This window comes from Ahaetulla prasina, chromosome 1 (assembly GCF_028640845.1).
Source record: "Ahaetulla prasina isolate Xishuangbanna chromosome 1, ASM2864084v1, whole genome shotgun sequence".
In the NCBI taxonomy this organism is placed as follows: domain Eukaryota; kingdom Metazoa; phylum Chordata; class Lepidosauria; order Squamata; family Colubridae; genus Ahaetulla; species Ahaetulla prasina.
Window position 1 is genome coordinate 1,190,486 of NC_080539.1, and position 21,828 is coordinate 1,212,313.

The 21,828-nt window shown below is 52.3% G+C and overlaps 1 protein-coding gene across 2 annotated transcripts; it reads right to left on the reverse strand.

Moving 5' to 3' along the window:
* Positions 1-4,464: 4,464 nt before the first annotated feature.
* On the reverse strand, positions 4,465-21,347 carry FAM222B (family with sequence similarity 222 member B). 2 transcript variants are annotated; one of them, XM_058163934.1, is made up of 3 exons: positions 21,207-21,347; positions 10,307-10,431; positions 4,465-7,584 (listed from the first exon to the last, which is right to left on the reverse strand). In XM_058163934.1, the coding sequence occupies exons 2-3, from the start codon at positions 10,386-10,388 to the stop codon at positions 6,041-6,043; spliced, it is 1,626 nt and encodes a 541-aa protein (XP_058019917.1). In that variant the 5' UTR covers positions 10,389-10,431; positions 21,207-21,347; the 3' UTR covers positions 4,465-6,040. The 2 variants fall into 2 exon arrangements, with proteins under 2 accessions (XP_058019917.1, XP_058019918.1); XM_058163935.1 differs by having other exon boundaries at positions 4,465-7,472; positions 21,207-21,215.
* Positions 21,348-21,828: the final 481 nt, after the last annotated feature.

Consider the following 21,828-nt stretch of genomic DNA (forward strand, 5'->3'; position numbering starts at 1 on the left):
GAGCACCTACAACTTCTGGTGGCCAGCTGTTCCACTGGTTAATTGTCCTCATTGTCAGGAAATTGCTCCTCCATTCCAGGTTGCTTCCTCTCCTGGTAGAGTTTCCATCCGTTGCTTCTTGTCCTGCCTTCAGGGCCTTTGGCGAAGAGGTTCTCCTCCTCCTCCTCCTTTCTGAAGCCCCTCAAATATTGGAAGATGCTATTGTCTCAGCCCTTTTTAGACATAGCCAATTCTTGATGTATTTTAGCCTCTAATCATCTTTGCACTCTGAGCAAGAGGCAGAGCCCCCCCCTCTCTTTTATCTAACCACCATCAGACACCCCCCCCCCCCAGTTGCTGGCCAGCAGGTCCTTGGCTGGGTAGAGTCCTACATGGACTCAACTGCCCGGAAGGGCCACCAATGACCCATCGCCTTCGGTTTCTTCTGCCTCTTCTCGCCCCTCCCTGGATGGATCCCACAGGACCGACCGTCTCCCGGGCTCTAGCAGCAGGAGAGGCCGGCCACGTCTGGACCCAAGACCCGTCTCACCTTCAGCGGCAGGTATTCTGGTAGACTGCCCTGAGCTTGGGGCTCAGCATGCCTATGTTTCTCCTCCTTGGAGCCCCTAGTTTGAAACCTCTGCCCAGCGGGCTGCTGAGCAACCGTAAGGTGGGCGGATTTACGCCAGGTGGCAGACAAGGCATTCACACCCCGGTCGACAGGGAGAACCTGACGGTTTGGTTCACACAACCTGGGGAGGCCGCATTTGGCCAGGGTGAAAGGCCCTTGCCCTCGGCCTGCTCTTCTCATCGTGGCTCCGTCCAGAGGGGACCCCAGGTGCATCATGCCAGGTGGAAGGCACCTGCTCTCAGTCCTCCACCTTGCCTGCCTCTTGCATGGTATTACAGCTATATACCTCGGCTTACAAGTATGTTTAGTGACTCTTCGGAGTTACAACGGCACTGGAAAAAGTGAATTATGACCGTTTTTCAGAGTTATGACTGTTGCGGCATCCCCGGGGTCAAAAGTCAGGGGCTTGGCAAACTAGCTCATATTTATGACCGTTGCAGGGGCCTCTTGCGACCTGACAAGCAAAGTCAGTGTATGAGCCAGATTCACTTAACAACCGGATGACTGACTGAACAACTAACCACTGGGGCAAGAAAGGTCGTAAAATGGAGCCAAACTCACTTAACAACAGTCTTGCTTAGCAACAGAAGTCTGGGGCTCAACTGTGGTTGTTAAGTGAGGACTACCTGTATTGATCTGACCTGCAGGCTGCCCATCTCACCTAGAGAAAGGCATTATATAGCCTTTATATTACGTTTATATTTCAAGTCCCAAAGATGCTTTTTTTTTAAAGAGGCAACTGGACTTTCTGGTTTTTCTTTGAAGACGTTTCCCTTCTCATCCCAGAAGCTTCTCCAGCTCTGACTAGATGGTGGTGAATGGAAGGACTGATACTCCTTGCAGACAGAGCTGGTCATTTGCATCCTTTTTAGAGGGTCGTTGAGGCCACTGGGCGGTTTCTCTGTGTCCTCTGAGTGGTGCAAATGGGGGTGGAGCCTTCTTGGGACTATTGAACGGACTGTGTTGTAGACTGGAGCTCAGGAGGATCTTCAGCCAACACAACATACACGCACGCTTCAAACCCAAGAATACACAACGGCAGAAGCTTGTCCATCCCAAGGATAAAACACCCAGACACAAACTGAGCAACGTGGTATATGCAGTACAATGCAGTGAGCCGTGTGCAGATCTGTACATTGGGGAAACAAAACAACCACTTCACAAACGCATGGCACAACCTAGGTGGAATAAGATTCAGCATCTGCCTTTAAAAGACAAAAGCCACTCTTCTAAAGACTGCAAAGCCTGTACTTGGGAAAGAGGGGACGGCTGGTTTGAAAGAGGGGTCCAAGAGGCCATCTGGGTCCACATTGAACAGCCTCCAGGTGACCTTAATGACTTGCTATAAGGATGCAAATGTCCAGCTCTCTGCAAGGAGTATAAATCCTTCCTTTCCCCATCATCCAGTCAGAGCTGAAGAAGCTTCTGGGAGGAGAATGCTCTGACCTGGGCTCCCTTAAAAAGCCGGAAGCAGAGTCTTGGTCCCAGCAAAACCCTTTTTATTTACATGACTGTGAACTCCTTGCATTTGCAGTCAGCAAGGCCTGTCCAAACAGTCTTTCAGAGGACTATTTATCAACACAAACCTTATCTCACTTGGAAAGCTGCCAGATATCTCGTTTCCCACAGCAGAGTAAGGCAAAACTTGGCGCAGAGTCTCTTAAGAGTCACGAACAGAACTTTCCACTCTCCAAACGACCAACAGACCAAATTGTTTCTTGCAAAAAACCCCTCCCCATTCGCTCTTTTTGTTTCCTATGGGAGGGGCCAATCACCTCCAAGGTGTGGCTTTACTCCCAAGTCGACCCTGCTTTCTTAGTTGTTCTTGTCTTCTGGCAGCTCTGCACATACACACACTGGGAACGGGCTCCAGCTGTTCCTCTGCCTCCCTGCTGTCCAGCTGCCTCTCTGCCTCCGACGCAGAGCCCTCGTCCGAACCCTCCCCAGCCCCCAGGACTGGCCCATGTTCCTCCCCAACCTCCCCACTGTCCGACTCTGCTGCCAGAAGCAAAACGTCTTCCAAAGAAAAAACAAAGGAAAGAAAAAGCGTTGCTCTTTTCTATAATCCATTGTCAAAAAGGCCCCAAGAGCTTTAGCTTCACCCTGCAGCCAGTCTCAGTGCCCCCCCCCTTTTTAAACCAGCTCCTGGGAGGGGGCACAAGCAAAAGACCCCCAGTCCCTCCCGGTTGCTAATGCTGGAGGAACCTTCAGGAGCATTGGGCATGCAAAACCCAGGCACATGGGGCAAGAGGCCCGGGCTGCCCACTCTGGTCTCGCTCCTCCTCTGCTTGCACCCCACAACTAGCAGCCAGACCCCAACCAAACCAAGCAGGCACTTCTGCTCCGTGCAGCCCCCTGCCCGTCTCTTTGGGGCCAAACCTTCCTCCTTTGCTTGCACACACACACACACACACACACCACCTGTGCCAGCCCAGAGGGCTGGCAGTGCCGAAGGACAAGCGAGGGATTTAAACTTCCGGACCTCCGGACCTTCCGTCGCGAGCTCAAGACACATTTATTCATCTGTGCAGGACTACCATCACACGTGAGCAGCAGCAATGAAGAGGATTGAAACCAGCCCAACCAGAAGGGGACAGGAGAGCCCTTCTCCCTTCCTTGAACCTGGGCTTGGGGGTCAGTGCAAAGGAGAGACCCCCTCCCCCTGCAAGGAGACCCACTCAGGCCCACCTGTCGAAGGACGGTTTCATGCTCCTGGTTGAAGGGGAACCGGAGGAGGAGGAGGAGAGACGCTGCCGTGAAGTGTTCACTGGATAAAGGCCTCAGCTGGGCCCTTCCAAGGGGGATGGGGGGCAGGAGCAGTGGGGGGAAGGGGGGAGGGCTGGAGAGGACAGTGGCCATGGGGACCAGGACAGCCCAGCTCCTCTCCTGAGCTGGCCAGGAATATTCTCCTTGTGGACCAAGGCCCTGGAAACAAAGTCCTAGACAGACACTGGAGGGAATGAAAAAAAAGAGGATCAAAAGCTGGAGGGATGCAGACTAACCCTGGCATGCCCTAAAGCTGGGATGCCAACATCCTTGGACCCAGGTCAGGGGAGGGGAAAGGGGACCCTGGTATACCAAGACAAGGCCTAGTGGATCTTGGCTAAAACGCCACTCCCGTGGCTTCAATTCAAGGGCTGGTTTTCTTCCAAGCAAGGCGGGAGGGGGGGGACGACGGGACCTAGAGCAACCCACTCACTGCAAAAGCTGGCCCTGAGCAGCGGGGGGGGGAGGGGTCTAGTACCCTCCTAGGTTAACCGTGTGGTTTGGACTCTCCAGCAGTGACCCCAGGCAGCTAATTTATGGAGCAAAAGTAACTATTGATCAATCGTCGTAGAGTGAAGAAGAAACGAGAGACGGTTCAGTCCCTCCTTTTTGGGGTTGTGTCGGGAGGAAATTCTGTTATAGGTGGGGGTTGGGGTGGGAGAGGCAGAAGAGAAGCCCTTCCTTCACCTGCTCTGGTGCTCGCCCATGGAAACAAGGCGGAAAGAATCAATTCGGATTTTGGCATCGGGAAACCAGGCATCCCGTTTAAGGCAACGCAAATGGAGTAAATGGGAGAAAAATCCAAGAGTGGGTTTTGCGCTGAAGGGACAGGGCGGAAAGTGTCAGAAATGACCCTCTCGAAGGGGGTGGCTGGGCGGGGGGGCGATGGTGTTGAGGGCTGGGGAAGGGGGCGTGGAAGGCCAGCGACGCACTTCCAGGGTCCCTACGGCCCAAAGACAGGCAGACCCAACCTGCTTCTGGGTTCTCCGTTTTATGACGACCGCTGAACAGTCTCCAGCCAACTAGGATGTCACTTTAATACGGGTAAATGCGCCTTTAAAAAATAATGATAATAGTAATAGTAATAATTATCGCTTAAGGGTTTTTATTTTTGTCTCGATAGCTTTAGTGCGTAACCCATGCTTGTTAAGGAGAACCGGAGAAGCTGCTTTAAGGCATGAGCTGGTACCAAATCTCCCCCCACGGGGAAGGGGAGGGGAGGGGAGGGGGAGGGAGGGGCTCGCCCCCACACAGTGCTAACTCAGACCCATCCTCCCAGGTCACATTCACACAGGAAGCGTTACACGCCTGAGTTCACAGCAGCCGTACAGTGATTGCTTTAGCCAGTGTTAAGAGAGGGAGAAAAAGAGACCGGAGGCTCCCTTCTTTTTTCAACTCCAAACCGGACCGTGATCATTTGGGGGAGGGGAGTGACGGGGGGAGGGGGGGGCAGAGGAGGGAGGGGGGAGGAGGGCGGCAGAGGCAGGAGGGTGGATGTCAAATGGGATTCTGTCACCCCTGGGCGACACAGTTGAGGGGCTGAAGTTTCTGGATGCAAAGAGGTTTTCACTCAAAAGACTGGCTCCCCCCCCCAAGGTTAGGAAACGGGGTGGGGGTCGTCTGAATACCACCAACAGAGCTGTCCTGACAGCGGAGAGGTAGTCCTCGCCTTACAACCATTTTTTAAGTGACCGTTCGGAGTTATGTCACCCTTGGGGGGAAAAAGCGACAGGAAAAGTCCTCACACTTATGACCGTTGCATGGGATTCAAACCGGTGCCTTCAGCCAATTATGACGGCTGCCGTGTCCTGGGCCCTTTTGCGACCTTCTGAGGAGCCAAGTCAGAACGGGGCAAGCCGGACTCACTCAGCTGTGGCAAAAGGGGCCGTAAAACCGGGGCGGGGGAGTCACTTAACGACACAGAAAGTCTGGCCCCCAATTGCAGTCGTAAGCCAAGGACTATTGTATCTGTTGCTCGGGACTGAACTGTGGGGTCCTTGGTGCTCCCTGAGCTGGGTTCGTTTCCTGCAGACGTCTGACGACCCAACTAGGGAACATCATCAGGGCTACTGAGTGTGGGGTTTGCAATATTGATCCAGCCTCCCAGAAGAAAAATCACAATAGGATGAGATTCCCAAAAAGGCCAAAACTGACACGCCTCCATTACACCCCAAATGAGCTGGGGAGAGAAGGGGGTCTCTCAATGGGAAGGGGGGAGTGTCTTGCTACCTATCTCTCTTGGGGGTCCTCTGTGCTTGGGAGGGGGCGAAGGGACTCCCAGGGCATTTCTTCAGCCAAGCTCCTCACCCACCGTCCTGGCAAGAGAAGGTGCTCGTAGCTCCCCATAGGCTTTCCTGCCGGGTGTGGGGAGTGGGGGCTGCTATAGGGGGTGGGGAGGGAGGGGGCACCCATGAAGGGATATTCTGCATTGGCTACAGGCTGGCAGTGGGGAAGGTCTGGAGGGGGAGGGAGGGTTCACCCAGGAGGGAGGGAGCTCATCTCTATAGTTTCAGCCGTTTGCGAGAATGATCACAGCAGTTTGCCAGTTCAAAAAAGAGAAAAGAGCCACGCACTCGGCCGGCTCCGTAATGCCAACCCAAACTACCCCCCTACGATCCTCGCCAGCTCCGAGCGAAAGTCACCGTGCTGACACCGCCGCCCGCCTCATCTATACCCGGGGTGCTGGAGGTGAAGACCGCAGCTCTCGGTGGGCTCGCGCCCTCGGTTCACGGAAGTGCGGGCGGCTTTGCTCAGCGGGGCACCGCCCGGCTCGCGCAGGCAGGACCGGTGGAAGTCCTGGTACTCCATGGTCGGCATCACGCCACCCGGGCCGGGGGGCCCTGCCCCGGCTCGGCAGTGGGGGGCGGCCGTGCACTCCAGGGCAGCCGCCCCCATCGTCTGCAGTCCGCCTGCTCCTCCTCCTCCTCCGCCCCCATGGAAGGGCAAGGCCAGGTCCTGGGAGCCTGAGCTGTCACTGTTGGGCGTGGGCAGAATGTTATTCCACAAGGGAGGCTGGAAGTAGTGGCCGTTGGTGAAGGGCACAGGGCCAGGCAGGCCGTTGATAGGGGGCGAGGGGGTGGGCTTCTCCAGGGCAGCCTTCGCTCCATACGGCTGGCCCATGCACAGCTCCAGGGTGTAGCCTGACCCTTTGCTGGGCAAGCCCTGCCCGGGCAGCTCTCGGCTGGGGGGCTTCCCCATGGGGGCTGAGGGCCCGATGGCCTCGCCGCACATCTGCTGCAGATGAGCCAGCTGGTGTTGGTTCCAGGCTGCCACCTGCTTCATTTCGCTTTGGTAGGCGGGAGGACCACGGGCCACACTGCCCATTGCCATCCCCAGGGCGGCCGCAGAGGGCGGGACCGGCGTGGCGTGGTCGCCAGGGTTCACCATGCCGCAGGAAGGCAGAGGTGTGGGGACGTTGTGAGCGGACACCCTGGTGCTGGCGCTGATCAGGAGGTTGCGGCTGATGGGGCTGGGGTTGGCGATCTGTCCCTCGCAGACTGAGGTAGCGCTGGTGCCCGTGCGCGCCTGGCAGAACTGGCTGATCTGGTGCACGATGCTGCTCAGGTCCGGGGGCTGGCTCTGCTGCAGTGTGGCAGCCATGGAGAGCGGGATGGTTGAGGTAGAGACGGTCACATTCGGAGGGGCGTCGGCGTCGGCCATCTTCCTGCCCAGGTGCATGCCCGCCAGCGGCGGAGGCTGCTGTGGCTGCAAGTGGTTGGCGGGATGCTGTGGGGGCTGCTGCAGCTGCTGCAGGCCGGGGTGGGCCACGTTCTGCGGCGGCTGGGGCTGCAGGCCGGGAGGCACCCCCTGAGAGTGGAGCTGCTGCAGGGCCTGCTGGCGGGCCAGCGCCTGGGGGTGAGTTAAAGTGCTAGGTGCCGCGTAGGGGACCGAGGGGGGGTTCATCATGGCTTCCGGCAGCAGGCGGGTCCGCTTCCCGTCAAAGTCCTTGATGACCCCTTTGGCCGGGGACCGGACGATGGCCAGGAGGCCTGTTCTCACGGAAGCCTGCGACGGTGGGTAAGGGCTGTACCTCTGCCCAGAAGTGTCCAGGCCGTTCACAGTACGGCGCACGTGTTTCCGCTGAGGGACCTTGATGCTGTTGGGGAAAATTTTGATGGTCAGAGGGTGGTTGGCTACCTTCTTAGCATACGCGTCCAACTCTGCTGGAGTAGGGTGCTGTGCGGCTCTCATTTTCTGTGGAGTGTCCCCTGGTTGGGGAAGGGGGGGGGAAGAGAAAGTCAGAGAGACAGAGAGCGTGGAGAGAAAGGGAGAAAAGGAGAGCGAGAGAGAAAGAACGAGAGAGAGAGAGAGAGAGAGAGAGAAAGAAGCCATCAACACCAACTGAGCGAGCAGTCAGCGTTGGCTCTTCAGAACCTCAGAACTGCCCGGGGCCGAGCTCGAAAGAGGGGGTGGGGCTCGGGGGGAGCTTGCCCAATATAGGGGCCCAGCAAGGTATTGTTAAAATAAATAAATAAAAGCCCCATTGGCATGACTGAAGCTCCAACTGCTTCTGACGGGCAACAGTGAAGTCCCGCTCGTACCCTCTTGATGGTTGGGCTGTACCATTGGGACCCCCGTGGGGTGCAAGCACTCTTCTCAGTGGGCCTCTGGAGATCTGGATACCCTGAAGGGGCTGCAAACCCACCAGATGCTCAAGTGGGTTTTGTTCTTTTTCCAAAACAAGCTGGCTATGGTGGCGCAGTGGTTAGAATGCAGCATTGCAAGCTAACTCTGCCCACTGCCAGAGGTTCGATCATGACTGGCTCCAGGTTGACTCAGCCTTCCATTTTTCCAAGGTCAGTAAAATGAGGACCCAGATTGTTGGGGGTAACAGGCCAATTGTGTAACCGCTTAGAGCAGGGGTATCAAACTCGATTTCATTGAGGGCCGCACAGGGTTGTGTTTGACCTTCGGGGGCTGAAGGTGGGCGTGGCCAGCTCCACATCACTCGTGTCAGGGCGCCTGTGGTGGCCTGAGCTTTCAGCCAGAGAAGACGGGCTCCTGAGCTCCATTTTCGCTGGCAGAGGCACCGTGGGCTGGTCCTTTGCTGTTTCCAGGGCAGCCCCACAGTACCCTGGGGGTCTGATCTGGCCCCTGAGCCTCGAGTTTGACACCCCTGGCTTAAGAGAGCTGTAAAGCAGTGTGAAGCGATATATAAGTCTAAGTGCTGTTGCTTCCTTCCTCCCTTCTCGCCTTCCTTCCTTTCCATGGTGGTGCTGTGGTTAGAGTATAGTACTGCAGGTTGACTCTGCCCACAGCCTGGAGTTCGATTCTGAGCAGCTCCAGGTTGACTCAACCTTCCATTCTTCTGAGGTCGGTAAAATGAGGACTCAGATTGTTGGGGGGGGGGGGGGGGGGAGGGAGACAATGGGCTGACTCATCCAGGATAACGTAAGTACAGGTAGTCCTCGACGTACAACCATTCGTTTAGCGACTGTTTTAAGTTACAACGGCAGTGGAAAAAGTGGCTTACGACCATTGCAGCATCCCCATGGTCACGGGATCAAAATCCAGACATTTGCCAACTGCCTCATATAGACGGTTGCAGTGTCCCAGGGTCACTTTCTGGAACGCAAAGGCAAGGGGGAAGCCAATTCACTCAACAACCAGGTTACTGAGTTATCAACTGCAGTGATTCGCTTAACAACTGCAGCAAGTTAAGTTGTAAAATGGGGTAAAATTCACTTAACAAATGTCTCACTTAACAACAGAAATCTTGGGCTCAGTTGTGGTCGAGGACTACCTGTACCCATCCCAGCAAAACTCTCGGGGCAAGACCAGGGAAGCAAGCTGAGATGCGACGAGTAGCCTCTTCAAGGATGTTCTGGTCAGAGTAGAAGTCCTCACTGAGCCTCCTCTCTTGCAGAGATGGGAAGGGTCTCCGAGGACTGGCAAGGGAAATGAAACTACCGGTCCCAGGCAGGAATATCTACATGTTGGAATACATGCTAGAATGTATTTTGCATTGCAATGACTACAGAATTATTTAGCCAGTAAAGGGCAAGGTTTAGTGTGCAACTATGGTGATAATCTCTGGTTTCTCTACGTTCTGAGGAGAGTTTCCGGTTACACTAAAATAGTTGAGCAGTAAAGCACATAACGACTATTTGGTCTGTGGTACTTCATATAAAACAGAATTTCTAACACAGGAGTGTCAAACTCGATTTCATTGAGGGCCGCATCAGGGTTGTGTCTGACCTTGGGAGGGGCAGGGTGTGTGTGGCCACCCCGACATCAGTTGTGTTGGGGGCGCCTATGTTCTGCCAAGCACTCTGCCAGCAAAAACAGGCTCCGAGCTCCATTTTCGGCTGCGATGGCCTCCTGCAACCTTCTGCCAAGGAAAATGGAACTCAGGAGGGCTGCCTGAGGCCCTCCTGAGCTCCATTTTCACTGGCAAAGGCACTGCGGCCGCTCCTTTGCTGTTTCCCGAGCAGTCCTGCGGGCCAGATCTAAGCACCTCGCGGGCTGGATTTGGCCCACAGGCCTCCTTGAGTTTGACACTCCTCTTCTAACACTACAAAACCACATGTCTTCCTTGCTGATCTTTGTTCTTGTGAAGTTGAGCCACCAAAAAAACAAAAAGAATTGGAGAAAGTTGGCAGTGATGCCAGGACCACAGAGTGTCTCTGATGCAATATTTCTCAACTGTGGCAGCTTGAAGAATTCTGGGAGTTGAAGTCCAGCCACCTTCAAGATGCCAAGGTTGAGAAAGACTGGTTCAAAGTCTCATTTTGCAAGGTGGCCCACTAAAACTTAACCCTCTCGAGCTCTTCCTTTGATCGCTTTTGGGGAATCAAAACCAGCTCCCGGAGGTGCGCCTAAGACCTACCGGGGTGCTAGTTCCGCCCTCGACCACCCCGGTTTAGTTCCTCCCCCACCCACCCTCCCCAATCCCTTGGGTGTGCAGTCAAGATGCAGGCCGAAACTCACATTTCTGAAGCCCAGTGTTCATCTGCGGGTAAGGAAGCAGCTGGAAGGAGAGGTCGCCTGGTCCTGGCAGACAGGCCAGCATGGCAGGCGGCTGTTAGCACATGGGGTCCTGGCTCCTCTGCGCACTGCAAGGAAAGACAGGTGGCAGGTGAGATTCTCCGGAACAACCTCAAGGGCTCCTTGCAAGCGGCGGTCAGAAAGCCCGAGACTGAAGACGGGCACGATTTGAAATATTAATAGGTGGACCTCGACTTACAACCATTCGTTTAGTGACTGTTTGAAGTTATGGCAGCACTGAAAAAAGTGACCGATGACAGTTTTCACATTTATGACCGTTGGGGCCTCCCTGCGTTCACGTGATCAAAATTCAGATGCTCGGGAAATGACTCATATTTATGACGGTTGCAGTGTCCTGGGAACACGGCCATTAAAACTTTCTGACTGTCGACGGGGAAGCCAGATTCACCTCGCAACCCATCAGCAACTGGAGTGATTCACTTAACAACTGCGACAAGAAAGATCGTAAAATGGGACAAAGCTCACTTAACAAATGTTTCACTTAGAAACATAATATTTTGGGCTCAATTGTGGTCATAAGTTGAGGGCTAACTGTGTTATTATTTCATTGGAGCCCCGGAGGCTCCAGTTGGTTCAGAATGCAGCTGCGCGGGTGATAGAGGGACTCCTCAGGGTGCCATCGGCTAGCGGCCCCCAGGGGAAGGGCCTTCTCTGGGGGGGCTCCCACCCTCTGGAATGAACTTCCCACAGGACTTCGCCAACTTCCTGACCTTCGAACCTTTTGCCACGAGCTGAAAACATATTTGTTTATTCGTGCAGGACTGGCATAGGATTTTAGATTTTATAGTTTTAATTTTAATGGGTTTTATTGTTTTAAATTTATCTTAATTAGAGCCAAATTGAATAAGTTTTTTAAATAGTATTTTATCTTGTATTTATATTGTTGCTTGTTTTTATCTGGCTGTAAACCGCCCTGAGTCCATTGGGAGAAGGGTGGTATAAAAATCTAAATAAATAAATAAATAAATAGGGTCTCCACCCTTCAGCACAACTAGTCCTTGGTTTATGACCGATTGCTCAGCAAACCATTCAAGTTATGACGGCCAAAGGAAAGGTTCTAACGCCCCTGGTAGATAGTGGGTCCCAAAATGTCTGTTGTCAGGTGGAGTTTTGCCTCATTTTACGACCTTTCTTGCCACAGTTATTAAGTGAACCACTGCAGCTGATCAGTTAGTGACCCAGCTGTTAAGTGAACCTGGCTTCTCCATGGCCTTTGCCTGTCAGGTCACAAAAGGGGATTACGTGAATTTGGGACACAGCAATGGTCGTAACTGTGAAAAACGGTTGTAAGTCACATTTTCCAGTGCCGCTATAACTTTGATCGGTCATTAAATGAACTGTTGTAAATCGAGGACTAGTTGTAATTCCTGTTCTCCTGGTAGCATCCAGCTCCTTTCTAGGGGTGGGGCCCCAATTCTTAGCATCCAAGACAGGACGGAGAATGTAAATTTATGTGTGAAATATGTTCACCAGTCATTTTTTTTCATTCCTAAAGCAGGACTAGAACTCACGATCTTCCGCTTTCCAGTCTGGTGCCTTGACCACTAGACCCAACTAGCTGTTTAATTTATACTGAACTAGAATATCATTAAATTCGTAAATGGGATGAATGTTTTTTGCGTTTCATTAAAAATTACAATTTGCTAACAAGGAGAGACAGTCTGGTACAGTGGTTAAAGTCTCAGGTTAGAAACCAGGAAGTCATGGGTTCTAGTCCCGCCTTGGGCACAAAGCCAGCTGAGTGATGCACTCACTCTAGATCAGGGGTGTCCAAACTTGGTCCCTTTAAGACTTTTGGACTTCAACTCCCAGAGTTCCTCAGCCAGCTTTGCTGGCTGAGGGACTCTGGGAGTTGAAGTCCAAAAGTCTTAAAGGGACCAAGTTTGGACACCCCTGATCTAGATCGAAACGAAGTTTACATTGCATAAAATGAAATTTGAATGCCTTGCAAGCCAATTCCAGTTTGCTAAATAAGTATATGACATCTTTTCTCTATCTGTGTTAGAAGCACCTTCAAACTAGAGACACAGAACCTTCAACTGCGAGCAACTAAAACAGGCATAAGAGGAAATAAATGTGTCTTATTTCTCATTTCAATCTTGGCTGATTTATCTAACTTTATCTGGTCCACATAAGCCGCAACTTGCTTTTGTAAGCTCTTCCTCATTACTGTCATTATACAAAATAATGTTCTTTGACTTCATTTAAGATATTTCTCCCTCAAACCTGCAGGAATATTTGCACAAAACTAAACTTATTTTTTTTTAGTAAGACGCAGAGAATCACTTTATACTGCTATGCTCTAGTGCCAGATTACATTTTTAATTGGTAAATTATATAACGCTGCAATCGAATAGCTCGGCTTCATTAATGCATAGGCACTCTAAAACCACAAATTGCACATTAACTAAGACTGAATCAGAAAATTACAAGGCTCGTAAAAATTTATAATGTGCTTTACAGTAACTGCCCACAGGGGAATGGAAACGATTCTGAACATTTTAAGGAAAATTGTTTTGAGGCATCTAGCAAACAAAGAGAAGGAAGCCCCTTCAACCAAACTAAGAGTTTGGAGCATCAATCTGTATAAAAATTAAACTGCAAAAAGGAACCAGCAAGCATTCCTGATCAGCAACATCATGGGAACCTCACTCTCTTTCCAATACAGGCAGTCCTCCACTTAGAACAGTTCATTTAGTGACTGTTCAAAGTTATAATGGCACTGGAAAAGAGAGACTTACGACCGTTTTTCACACTTACGACCGTTGCAGCACATGGCCCGTGGTCACAGGATTTACATTCAGATGCTTGACAACTGGCTCACATTTATGACGGTTGCAGTGTCCTGGGGGTTCACGCGATCCCCTTTTGCGACCTTCTGACGGAGAAAGGTCAAGGGGAAACCCAGATTCACTTAACGACCGTGTTACTAATTTTAACGGCTGCTGTGATTTGCTTAACCAACATGGCGGGAAAGGTCGTAAAATAGGGCACAACTGACTTAATGTCTCACTTAGCAACATAAATGTGCGGCTCCATTGAGGTCGTTAAGTTGAAGACACCTGTAATTTCCATGACAGGTGTTCCGTGACTGGAACGTAACCCATGGAGGCGACTGGAAATTGCCACAATCATTTTCCCTACATCCCATAATTTTCTTTCCCTAGGTGCTTCTGAAGGCAGTTTCTTTGTCTTCCACACTTCTGGCCACGGCAAACACTGGAGAGGGCTGGGCTCAGTTATCAGAGATAGCTAGTTTTGCCTGGCTTTCTCTCAGATAGAGAGCCCAAGCAAGTAAGCCAAGTTATGTTTGCCTCACCAAGGACTATGAAAAAAGAACCCCAAAGGGGACTGAAGGCCACAAGGCCGCAGATTCTATCATGGGCTAGCAAGGACTATGGCTTGTGGGTCTTTAGACACCTGTTGTGTCTCGTCCAATCTCACCTCAGCCGGGGCCTTCTTATCTGCTTCCCAACGCTGAAGAATGTCCTACTATGCCTCCCGGCCCCAGCCCTGGCTCCATGCCCAGACAGGCTGAAGAGAAGGAAATACCTCCAGCCCCCAGCCCTGGCTCCATGCCCAGGCAAACGGAGCAGCTAGACCCCTCCCCCTCCTCCACAGCATGTGAGCCTGAGGAAAGTTTATTTCCAACAGCTGCTGATTGGAGTGACCCTCGCTTCAGAAGACTGGATAGGCGGAGGCAACAGAAGGAAGGGAGGGGCAGGCCTGGATAAGTGCTGAGTCATGGAGCCACACCCCATGGCCTATATAAAGGATCTGCTTTCTGGCATTCTCTGAGTCAGGCAAAGTCTACCTTATCTTGCTGAAGTCACTTCCTGGTCTCCTGCCTGCCTTGAGGACTTTGCTAGGACTTTGGCAGAGCTGCAGAGGCACGCCTGATTCGGATTTCCCTGACCCGGCCCTCAGCGGGACACGACAACACCTATACAACTGTTTAGTGAAGTTCCGGCCCACAGAAAAGTGACTTATGACTGTTTTTCACATTTAATGACCGTTGTAGCATCGTGGTCACATGATCAAAATTTGGCCACTTGGCCACTGGCTCATATTAACGACGGTTGCAGTGTCCCTGGTGTGTGTGTGTGTGACGGGATCCCCTTTTACAACCTTCCGATGAGCAAAGTCAATGGGGAAGCCGGATTCGCTTAACTTCTGCAGTGACTTGTTAAGACAACCAGGCGAGGAAGGTGGCAAAATGGGGCAGAACTCACTTAACAACCATCTCGCTTAGCGACGGAGATGTTGGGTTCCATTGTGGTCGTAATGGACCTGGGCTGCCCTGATTGCTGAAGACACTTCCTTTTTTTCAGCAGGGGGAATGAAGAGCTGTAAGGCTCTTTAAAAGAGTTTCTTAAATTCTCTTTTGCTAGGGTCGGCTGCCAAAGGGCCCCCCCGAAGCACAGGCCCCATTAAAGACCAGTTACAAACCCAAAATATTCTGAGCCACATAACAATGAGCACAAACACACAACCCACAAACTCTCTGACCAATACACAATGCGATCAGCAACACCCTCGGTTGGGCCAGCTGCTAAACTACAACCAATAGCAAAACGGTACATGGGGGGTGCCCGGAATCACCTCTTTCCCATTAGCTCCAACTACGAGATAAAATCTGCCTGCCCTCTTAACCAAGGGTGGGCTGCTGCCGGTTCGGGTGAACCAGTAGTTCCGATGATCAGCTGGCCCCGGCCCCCACCCCATATTTCCTTCTTTCTGGCTCAGCAGATTCAGTAGCGCAGCTGATTCCCACGCCTCTGCTCTTCTACCTACCTGGGCTGCCATAGAAGGTAAGCAGCTGAGCTTCAAATTGCTGTATTTTGAACGCTGCGAGCACGCACATGCTCACAGAACCCGTTGTTAAACCGGTTGCAGTCCACCACTGCTCTTAACCTGCCATCCTATTTGCAGAGACTGCAGATAGTCCTTGATTTACGACCACAAGAGAGCCTAAAATCTCCATTGCTTAGCCAGGTGGTGAGTTCTGCCCCATTTCGTGACCTTTTCGGCCACAGTTGTTGAGCGAACCATTGCAGTTGTGGAGTTGGCAACAGAGTTGTTGAGTCAATCTGGCTTCCTCCATTGGCAATAGAAGCCGCCTTTAGACTTATATGCCACTTCGCAGTGCTTTTACAGCCCTCTCTAAGCGGTTTACAGAGTCAGCATATTGCCTGCAACAATCTGGGTCTTCATTTTACACATCTCAGAAAGATGGAAGGCTGAGTCAATCTTGAGCCGGTAAGGATTGAACTCAAGACAGTCGGCAGAATTAGCCTGCAATACTAGTCACTGCGCAAATACAGATGGACGGACAGACGGACGGAAGGGGAGGAAGAAAGGAAAGAGAGGAAGGGAGGAAGAAAGAAAGGGACTAGCAATAGCACTTAGACTTGTATACCACTTCCCAGTGCTTTCCAGCCCTCTCTAAGCGGTTTACAGAGTCAGTTTCTTGCCCCCAACAATCTGAGTCCTCATTTTACCCACTTCGGAAGGACGGAAGGCTGCGTCAACCTTGAGCCGGTCAGGATCGAACTGCCAAACTGCAGGCAGCCAGCAGAAGTAGCCTGCTTGCCAAGCACCCAAATTTTGATCATGTGACCGTGGGGATGGCACGACGGTCATTACATCATTTTTTTTCCAGAGCAGATATAACTTGGAATGGTCCCTCAAGGACCACCTGGGTAACAATGAGCACGGTCACATGTCACTAAAACCAGGCAAAACCAACATTGAACCCTGCCATCCTAGTCTTCCACATTCAATTCTGAAGACATCCTGAGCCACCAGTCGCAGCCAAGGTGGTGCGTGAAGCACACAGGTCAGTGTTCTGGGGCAGACTGGCCCCCTTGTCCATCTCGGTCGTTTATCCAAAACAGCACAGATAGTCCTCGAGTTATGACCACAACTGAATTACAACAGTTCAGTTAGTGACTGTTCAAAGTACTGAAAAAAGTGAGGACTGTGGTGACGTGATCAAAATTGGGACGTTTGGCAACACAGTTGTTGAGTCAATCTGGCTTCCTCCATTGGCTTTGCTGGTCAGAATAGCAATAGAAGCCGCCTTTAGACTTATATGCCACTTCGCAGTGCTTTTACAGCCCTCTCTAAGCGGTTTACAGAGTCAGCATATTGCCTGCAACAATCTGGGTCTTCATTTTACAGATCTCAGAAAGATGGAAGGCTGAGTCAATCTTGAGCCGGTAAGGATTGAACTCAAGACAGTCGGCAGAATTAGCCTGCAATACTAGTCACTGCGCAAATACAGATGGATGGACGGACGGACGGAAGGGGAGGAAGAAAGGAAAGAGAGGAAGGGAAGAAGAAAGGGACTAGCAATAGCACTTAAGACTTGTATACCGCTTCCCAGCCCTCTCTAAGCGGTTTACAGAGTCAGTCTCTTGCCCCCAACAATCTGAGTCCTCATTTTACCCGCTTTGGAAGGACAGAAGGCTGAGTCAACCTTGAGCTGGTCAGGATCGAACTGCCAAACTGCAGGCAGCCAGCAGAAGTAGCCTGCTTGTCAAGCACCCAAATTTTGATCATGTGACCGTGGGGATGGCACGACGGTCATTACATCATTTTTTTTCCAGAGCAGATATAACTTGGAATGGTCCCTTAAGGACCACCTGGGTAACAATGAGCACAGTCACATGTCACTAAAACCAGGCAAAACCAACATTGAACCCTGCCATCCTAGTCTTCCACATTCAATTCTGAAGACATCCTGAGCCACCAGTCGCAGCCAAGGTGGTGCGTGAAGCACACAGGTCAGTGTTCTGGGGCAGACTGGCCCCCTTGTCCATCTCGGTCGTTTATCCAAAACAGCACAGGTAGTCCTCGAGTTATGACCACAACTGAGTTACAACAGTTCAGTTAGTGACTGTTCAAAGTACTGAAAAAAGTGAGGATTGTGGCAGTGTCCCTGTGGTGACGTGATCAAAATTGGGACGTTTGGCAACAGATTCATATTCAAGATGGTCGCAGTGTCCTGAGGTCACGTGATCCCTCTTTGCGACCTTCTGACAAGCCAAGTCAGTGGGGGAAGCTGGATTCACTTAACAACCTTGTGATTCGTTTAACAACGGTGGCAAGGAAGGTCCTTGAAATGGGGACAAAACTTACAACGGTCTCTCTTAGGAACAGAAATGTTGGCCTCAATCGTGGCTGTTACCTGTATGCGCTTTGTAAACCGTGATTTTTGAAGTGAACTGAATTGGGGTTTCTTTTTCAGCTAATTATGACGTAAATTTTACAACAGACCTTCGACCCAGACCTTTGTTGGAAGGGGGCCTGGGAGAAAACACAAGAAGAGATTGGGAAGTCTTGAGATGATGTGTCACGTTGCCAGGCAGAGGTGAGGTTTAAAGCCTCAGTTCCTGTAGCTAAGAATTAGAAATGGCTTTCCAGGCCTGGCAATAAAACCACTCCATGATTTAACCCCCAGGCGGTGGGTGCATGAAGCTGCCAGAGAGTGAGTGAGTAGGGGCACCTCCCTCCATTTTGCAGAAGGAATAGCAGAAATTCCTTCTGCAAAAAGCGGAAATCAGCCTTCTTATAATGAGGACGACGACCGGGGTGACATGATGGCATCTTCCAATATTCGAGGGGCTATCAGAGAGAGGGGTGGGGGCAGGTATTCTCTGCAGGCAGGACAAGAAACAACGGATGGAAACTCATCAAGGAGAGAAGCAACCTAGAATTAAGGAGAAATTTCCTGACACTGAGTACAATTAACAATTTTTTCCCCGAATGCCATCACTTTGCTAAACAAATAATTCCCTCAACACTGTCAAACTAGTTACTAAGTCTACACTACTATTAATCTTCTCATCGTTCCCATCACCCATCTCCTCCCACTTATGACTGCATGACTGTAACCTTGTTGCTGGTATCCTTAAGATTTATATTGATATTGTTTCCCTATGACTACCATTAAGTGTCATACCTTATGATTCTTAACGAATGTATCTTTTCTTTTATGCATACTGAGAGCGTATGCACAGAGACAAATTTCTTGGCTGTCCAATCACACTTGGCCAATAAAGAATTCTATCCATCTATCTTATTGTAACCAGTGGAACGACTTGCCACCAGAAGTTGTGGGTGCTTCATCGCTGGAGGTTTTTAAGAAGAGATTGGACAATTTGTTTGAAATGGTACAGGTAGTCCTTGAGTTACAACAGTTCACTTAGTGACTGTCCAAAGTTACAACAGCACTGAGTGACTTATGACCGCTTTTCACACTTAAGACCATTGCAGCATCCCTATAGTCATGTGATCAAAATTCAAATGCTTGACAAATGTCTCACATTTATGATGGTTGCAGTGTCCTTGAGGTCATCTGATTCCCTTTTGTGACCTTCTGACCAGCAATCAATGGGGAAGGCAGATTCACTTAACAACCGTGTGACTAACTTAACAACTGCAATGCTTCACTTAACAGCTGTGGCAAGAAATGTCGAAAATGTGGCAAAATTGATTTATCAAATGTTTCGCTTAGCGACAGAACTTTTGGGCTCAATTGTGGTTGTAAGTCGAGGACTGCCTGTATAGGGTCTCCTGCTTGAGTAGGGGTTGGACTAGAAGACCTCCAAGGTCCCTTCCAACTCTGCTATTCTGTTTATTTTAGGCAGCCAAGAAATAAAAAAACCTGAACTTTGCACACAGAGATTCTAATTGTCCCCCAAGGACAACCCAGGTCGGTCTTAACTTAATGGGCTCTTCAGTTCGGAAGCTGGAAAGCAATGCAGCCAACTCAGTTAAGAGGGGAAAATCCAGGGCTGACGTGACCCTATGCAAGCCGGGATCCTCCATTTCACTTCCCGCTATTGCTGATTGAAGAAAAGCTGGAGATCAGGTGACTCATCCATTCCTATTCCTCTCTTGCAACAATTATCCAGGATTTCTTGGCATATGACGTCCCTCCGCTGACGATCTGCCTGAGTCTTTCACCTCTTGGTGGCAAATCCCAGCCTCCCAAATCTTAAAAAAACCCAGCAGGGAAGAGAACTTCAGGCAGCTATCAGCATCCAAAAATAAAATAAAAGTACGGGGGTGGGGGAATCATTCCTGATAGTGAGAATCCGCCTGCATGCTTCGCTTGCACAGTTCCTGCCCTCTGGGCTCCCAGCCTCTCCCTTGGGGAGGGTCCCCAGGGGAAGGCCCCCCCTTCTCCAGCGGTAGCTCATCCTGAAGAGAGAAGAGCCCCTTGCCCCAGAGGCAGCCTCCATATACAGGTAGTCCTCAACTCACAATAATTCATTTAGTGACCGTTCAGAGGCAGAGCTGAAAGAAGTGACTTTATGACCGATTTTCACACTTATGACCGTTGCAGCATCCCCATGGTCATGTGATTTATATTCAGGTGCTTGACAGCTGACTCAGTGTCCCGTGTGTGTGTGTGTGTGTGTGTGTGTGTGTGTGTGTGTGTGTGTGACGTGATCCCCTTTTGCGACCTTCCGACAAGCAAAGTCAAGGGGGAAACCACATTCACTTAATATTGACTTAACAATGGTGTCAAGAAAGATTGTAAAATGGGCCACCGAACAAACGTCTCATCTAGCAACGGGAATGTTGGCCTCAGTTTGTGGTCATAAGTCGAGGACTGCCTGCAGTCTTACGGGAGGGCCTGAGCACCACCCGAATCTCGCCTCCAGCAGGGCCAAGTTTTGACTCGGATCCCGGCAGCAGCAGAGGAGGAAGGGAGAGGCGGGGTGGGGGTGGGGGGAGACTGGCTTTTCCAGCCAGGCCCTGAAAAGGCCTCGGAGGCAGGCCAAGAGGCCCTGGGACACAAAGGGCCTCTGATGCCCAAATTCACACCCTGCCCTGGCTCAAAGGCTTGATTTTGGGGAGGGGGAGGGCAGGCAAGGCAGATTGGGGTGGGAGGGGTGTGGAAGAGAAAACTTCGGGGTATTGATCCTGAGTCAGGAGACCCCATCCGCCCCACCCCCACCCCCGAGGGAGGAATCAGGTTTTGTCCAGGAAGAAGCAGCTTTAGGAAAGAGACCCTTGCCCCCCCCCAATTGGGAAGGGAGGAATAGTCGTCACCCCAACAGGGGCAGGAAGGAGCCACAGGAGGGGAACAAGGGGGAGAAACTTTGGAGAACGGATCCCGGGGGACCCCTCCGGACCCCCCCCCCGCAGGCCCTCTGGATCCGGGCCTCAGGAAGGGCCAGGAAGCAGCTCTGGGGGAGGAGAAAGACCCCCCCCAACGGGGGCAGGAAAGACCCAATTCCCCACATAAAAGGCGGGGGGGGGAGAACCGATCCTCAACTTTCCTGGATCAAGGAACCCCATGAACGTTTTATTCTGGACCCCTCCTGCTCCTCCCCAGAGGGCCAGGAAAGACCCACCAAGCCTCCCCGTTCCTGAACTGGGGGCTGCCTTCGCCCCTCCCCTGCCCCACCTGCTTCAGGGCTTTATTCTGGCCCAGAAAGCACGAGAAAGACCCCCGCCCGCAATGGGGGCAGGAAGGCCTGGTTGCAGCCGGATGGCTGCCCTTCCTGCCTCGCCCTCCAGGCCTGCATTCCCCCAGAAAGGGCCTCGAGGGGCGGAGGGCAAGGCGGACTTGCAGGGGAGAGCCCCTGCCCCACTTTGCCAGGGGCTCCTGGGGGCTGGGAGAAAGGCAGGGCCTACTACCCCCCCCACTAGGAGGCCTGCGAAGGACAGGCGGGGGGGCCCCGGAGGGCCTAGTGGGGGGGGCAGCTGAGGCCGACGGGGGGGGGGAAGAAGGGTCTCCGCCCCCAGCCTGGGAATTGCTACGGGGGGGTGGGTGAGGGTCCCGGCGCCCCGGCCTGCTCACCGTGGGAGCCCCCGCCCGGCCCTCATGGCGCCGCCGCTTTTCTTCTTCGCCTTCTTCGCCGCCGCCTCGTCACCCCTCAGAGCCGGCTCGGCCGCTCCCTTCTGCGCATGCGTCGCGACGCCCGGCCCCCTTTCAAGGGGAAGGTCAGAGCGGAGGGAGAGCGGCGCGGCGCCACTTCCGGCGGCCTCGAGGACAAGCGGGAGGAGACGGGGAAAAAGGCAGGCCCGGCCGGCCAATGAGGAGAGAGGAGGGGACGGGCGCCGACGTCGCTCTTGCTCCACCGCCTGTCTTGGCGGGCGAACTGCAACCAGAAGGCAGGGAGCCTCGCTTCCTTCCCTGGGTCGGGTAGTTTCTCCCGTCTGCGCAGGCGCGCGGGTTCCGGAAGCGCCGCTCGTTTCGAACGGAGAGGCGCTGCCCCCTTTTCGCCCGCAGGCTGATATTTCCGGACTCGCCTTCCGCCACTCAAGCCCCTTCGGTGGCTCCGGAGCCACCGAGGCCGAGCGCTGTAATTCCGATTTAACCTCCGCTCCAGCACTTCCGCACTCGGTTCTTTCCCCCCTCGGTTGAAGCAGCCCCTCTTGCTCCTCCCCTTCGGCCCCCTCCCCAATTTGCCCTCCAGCCT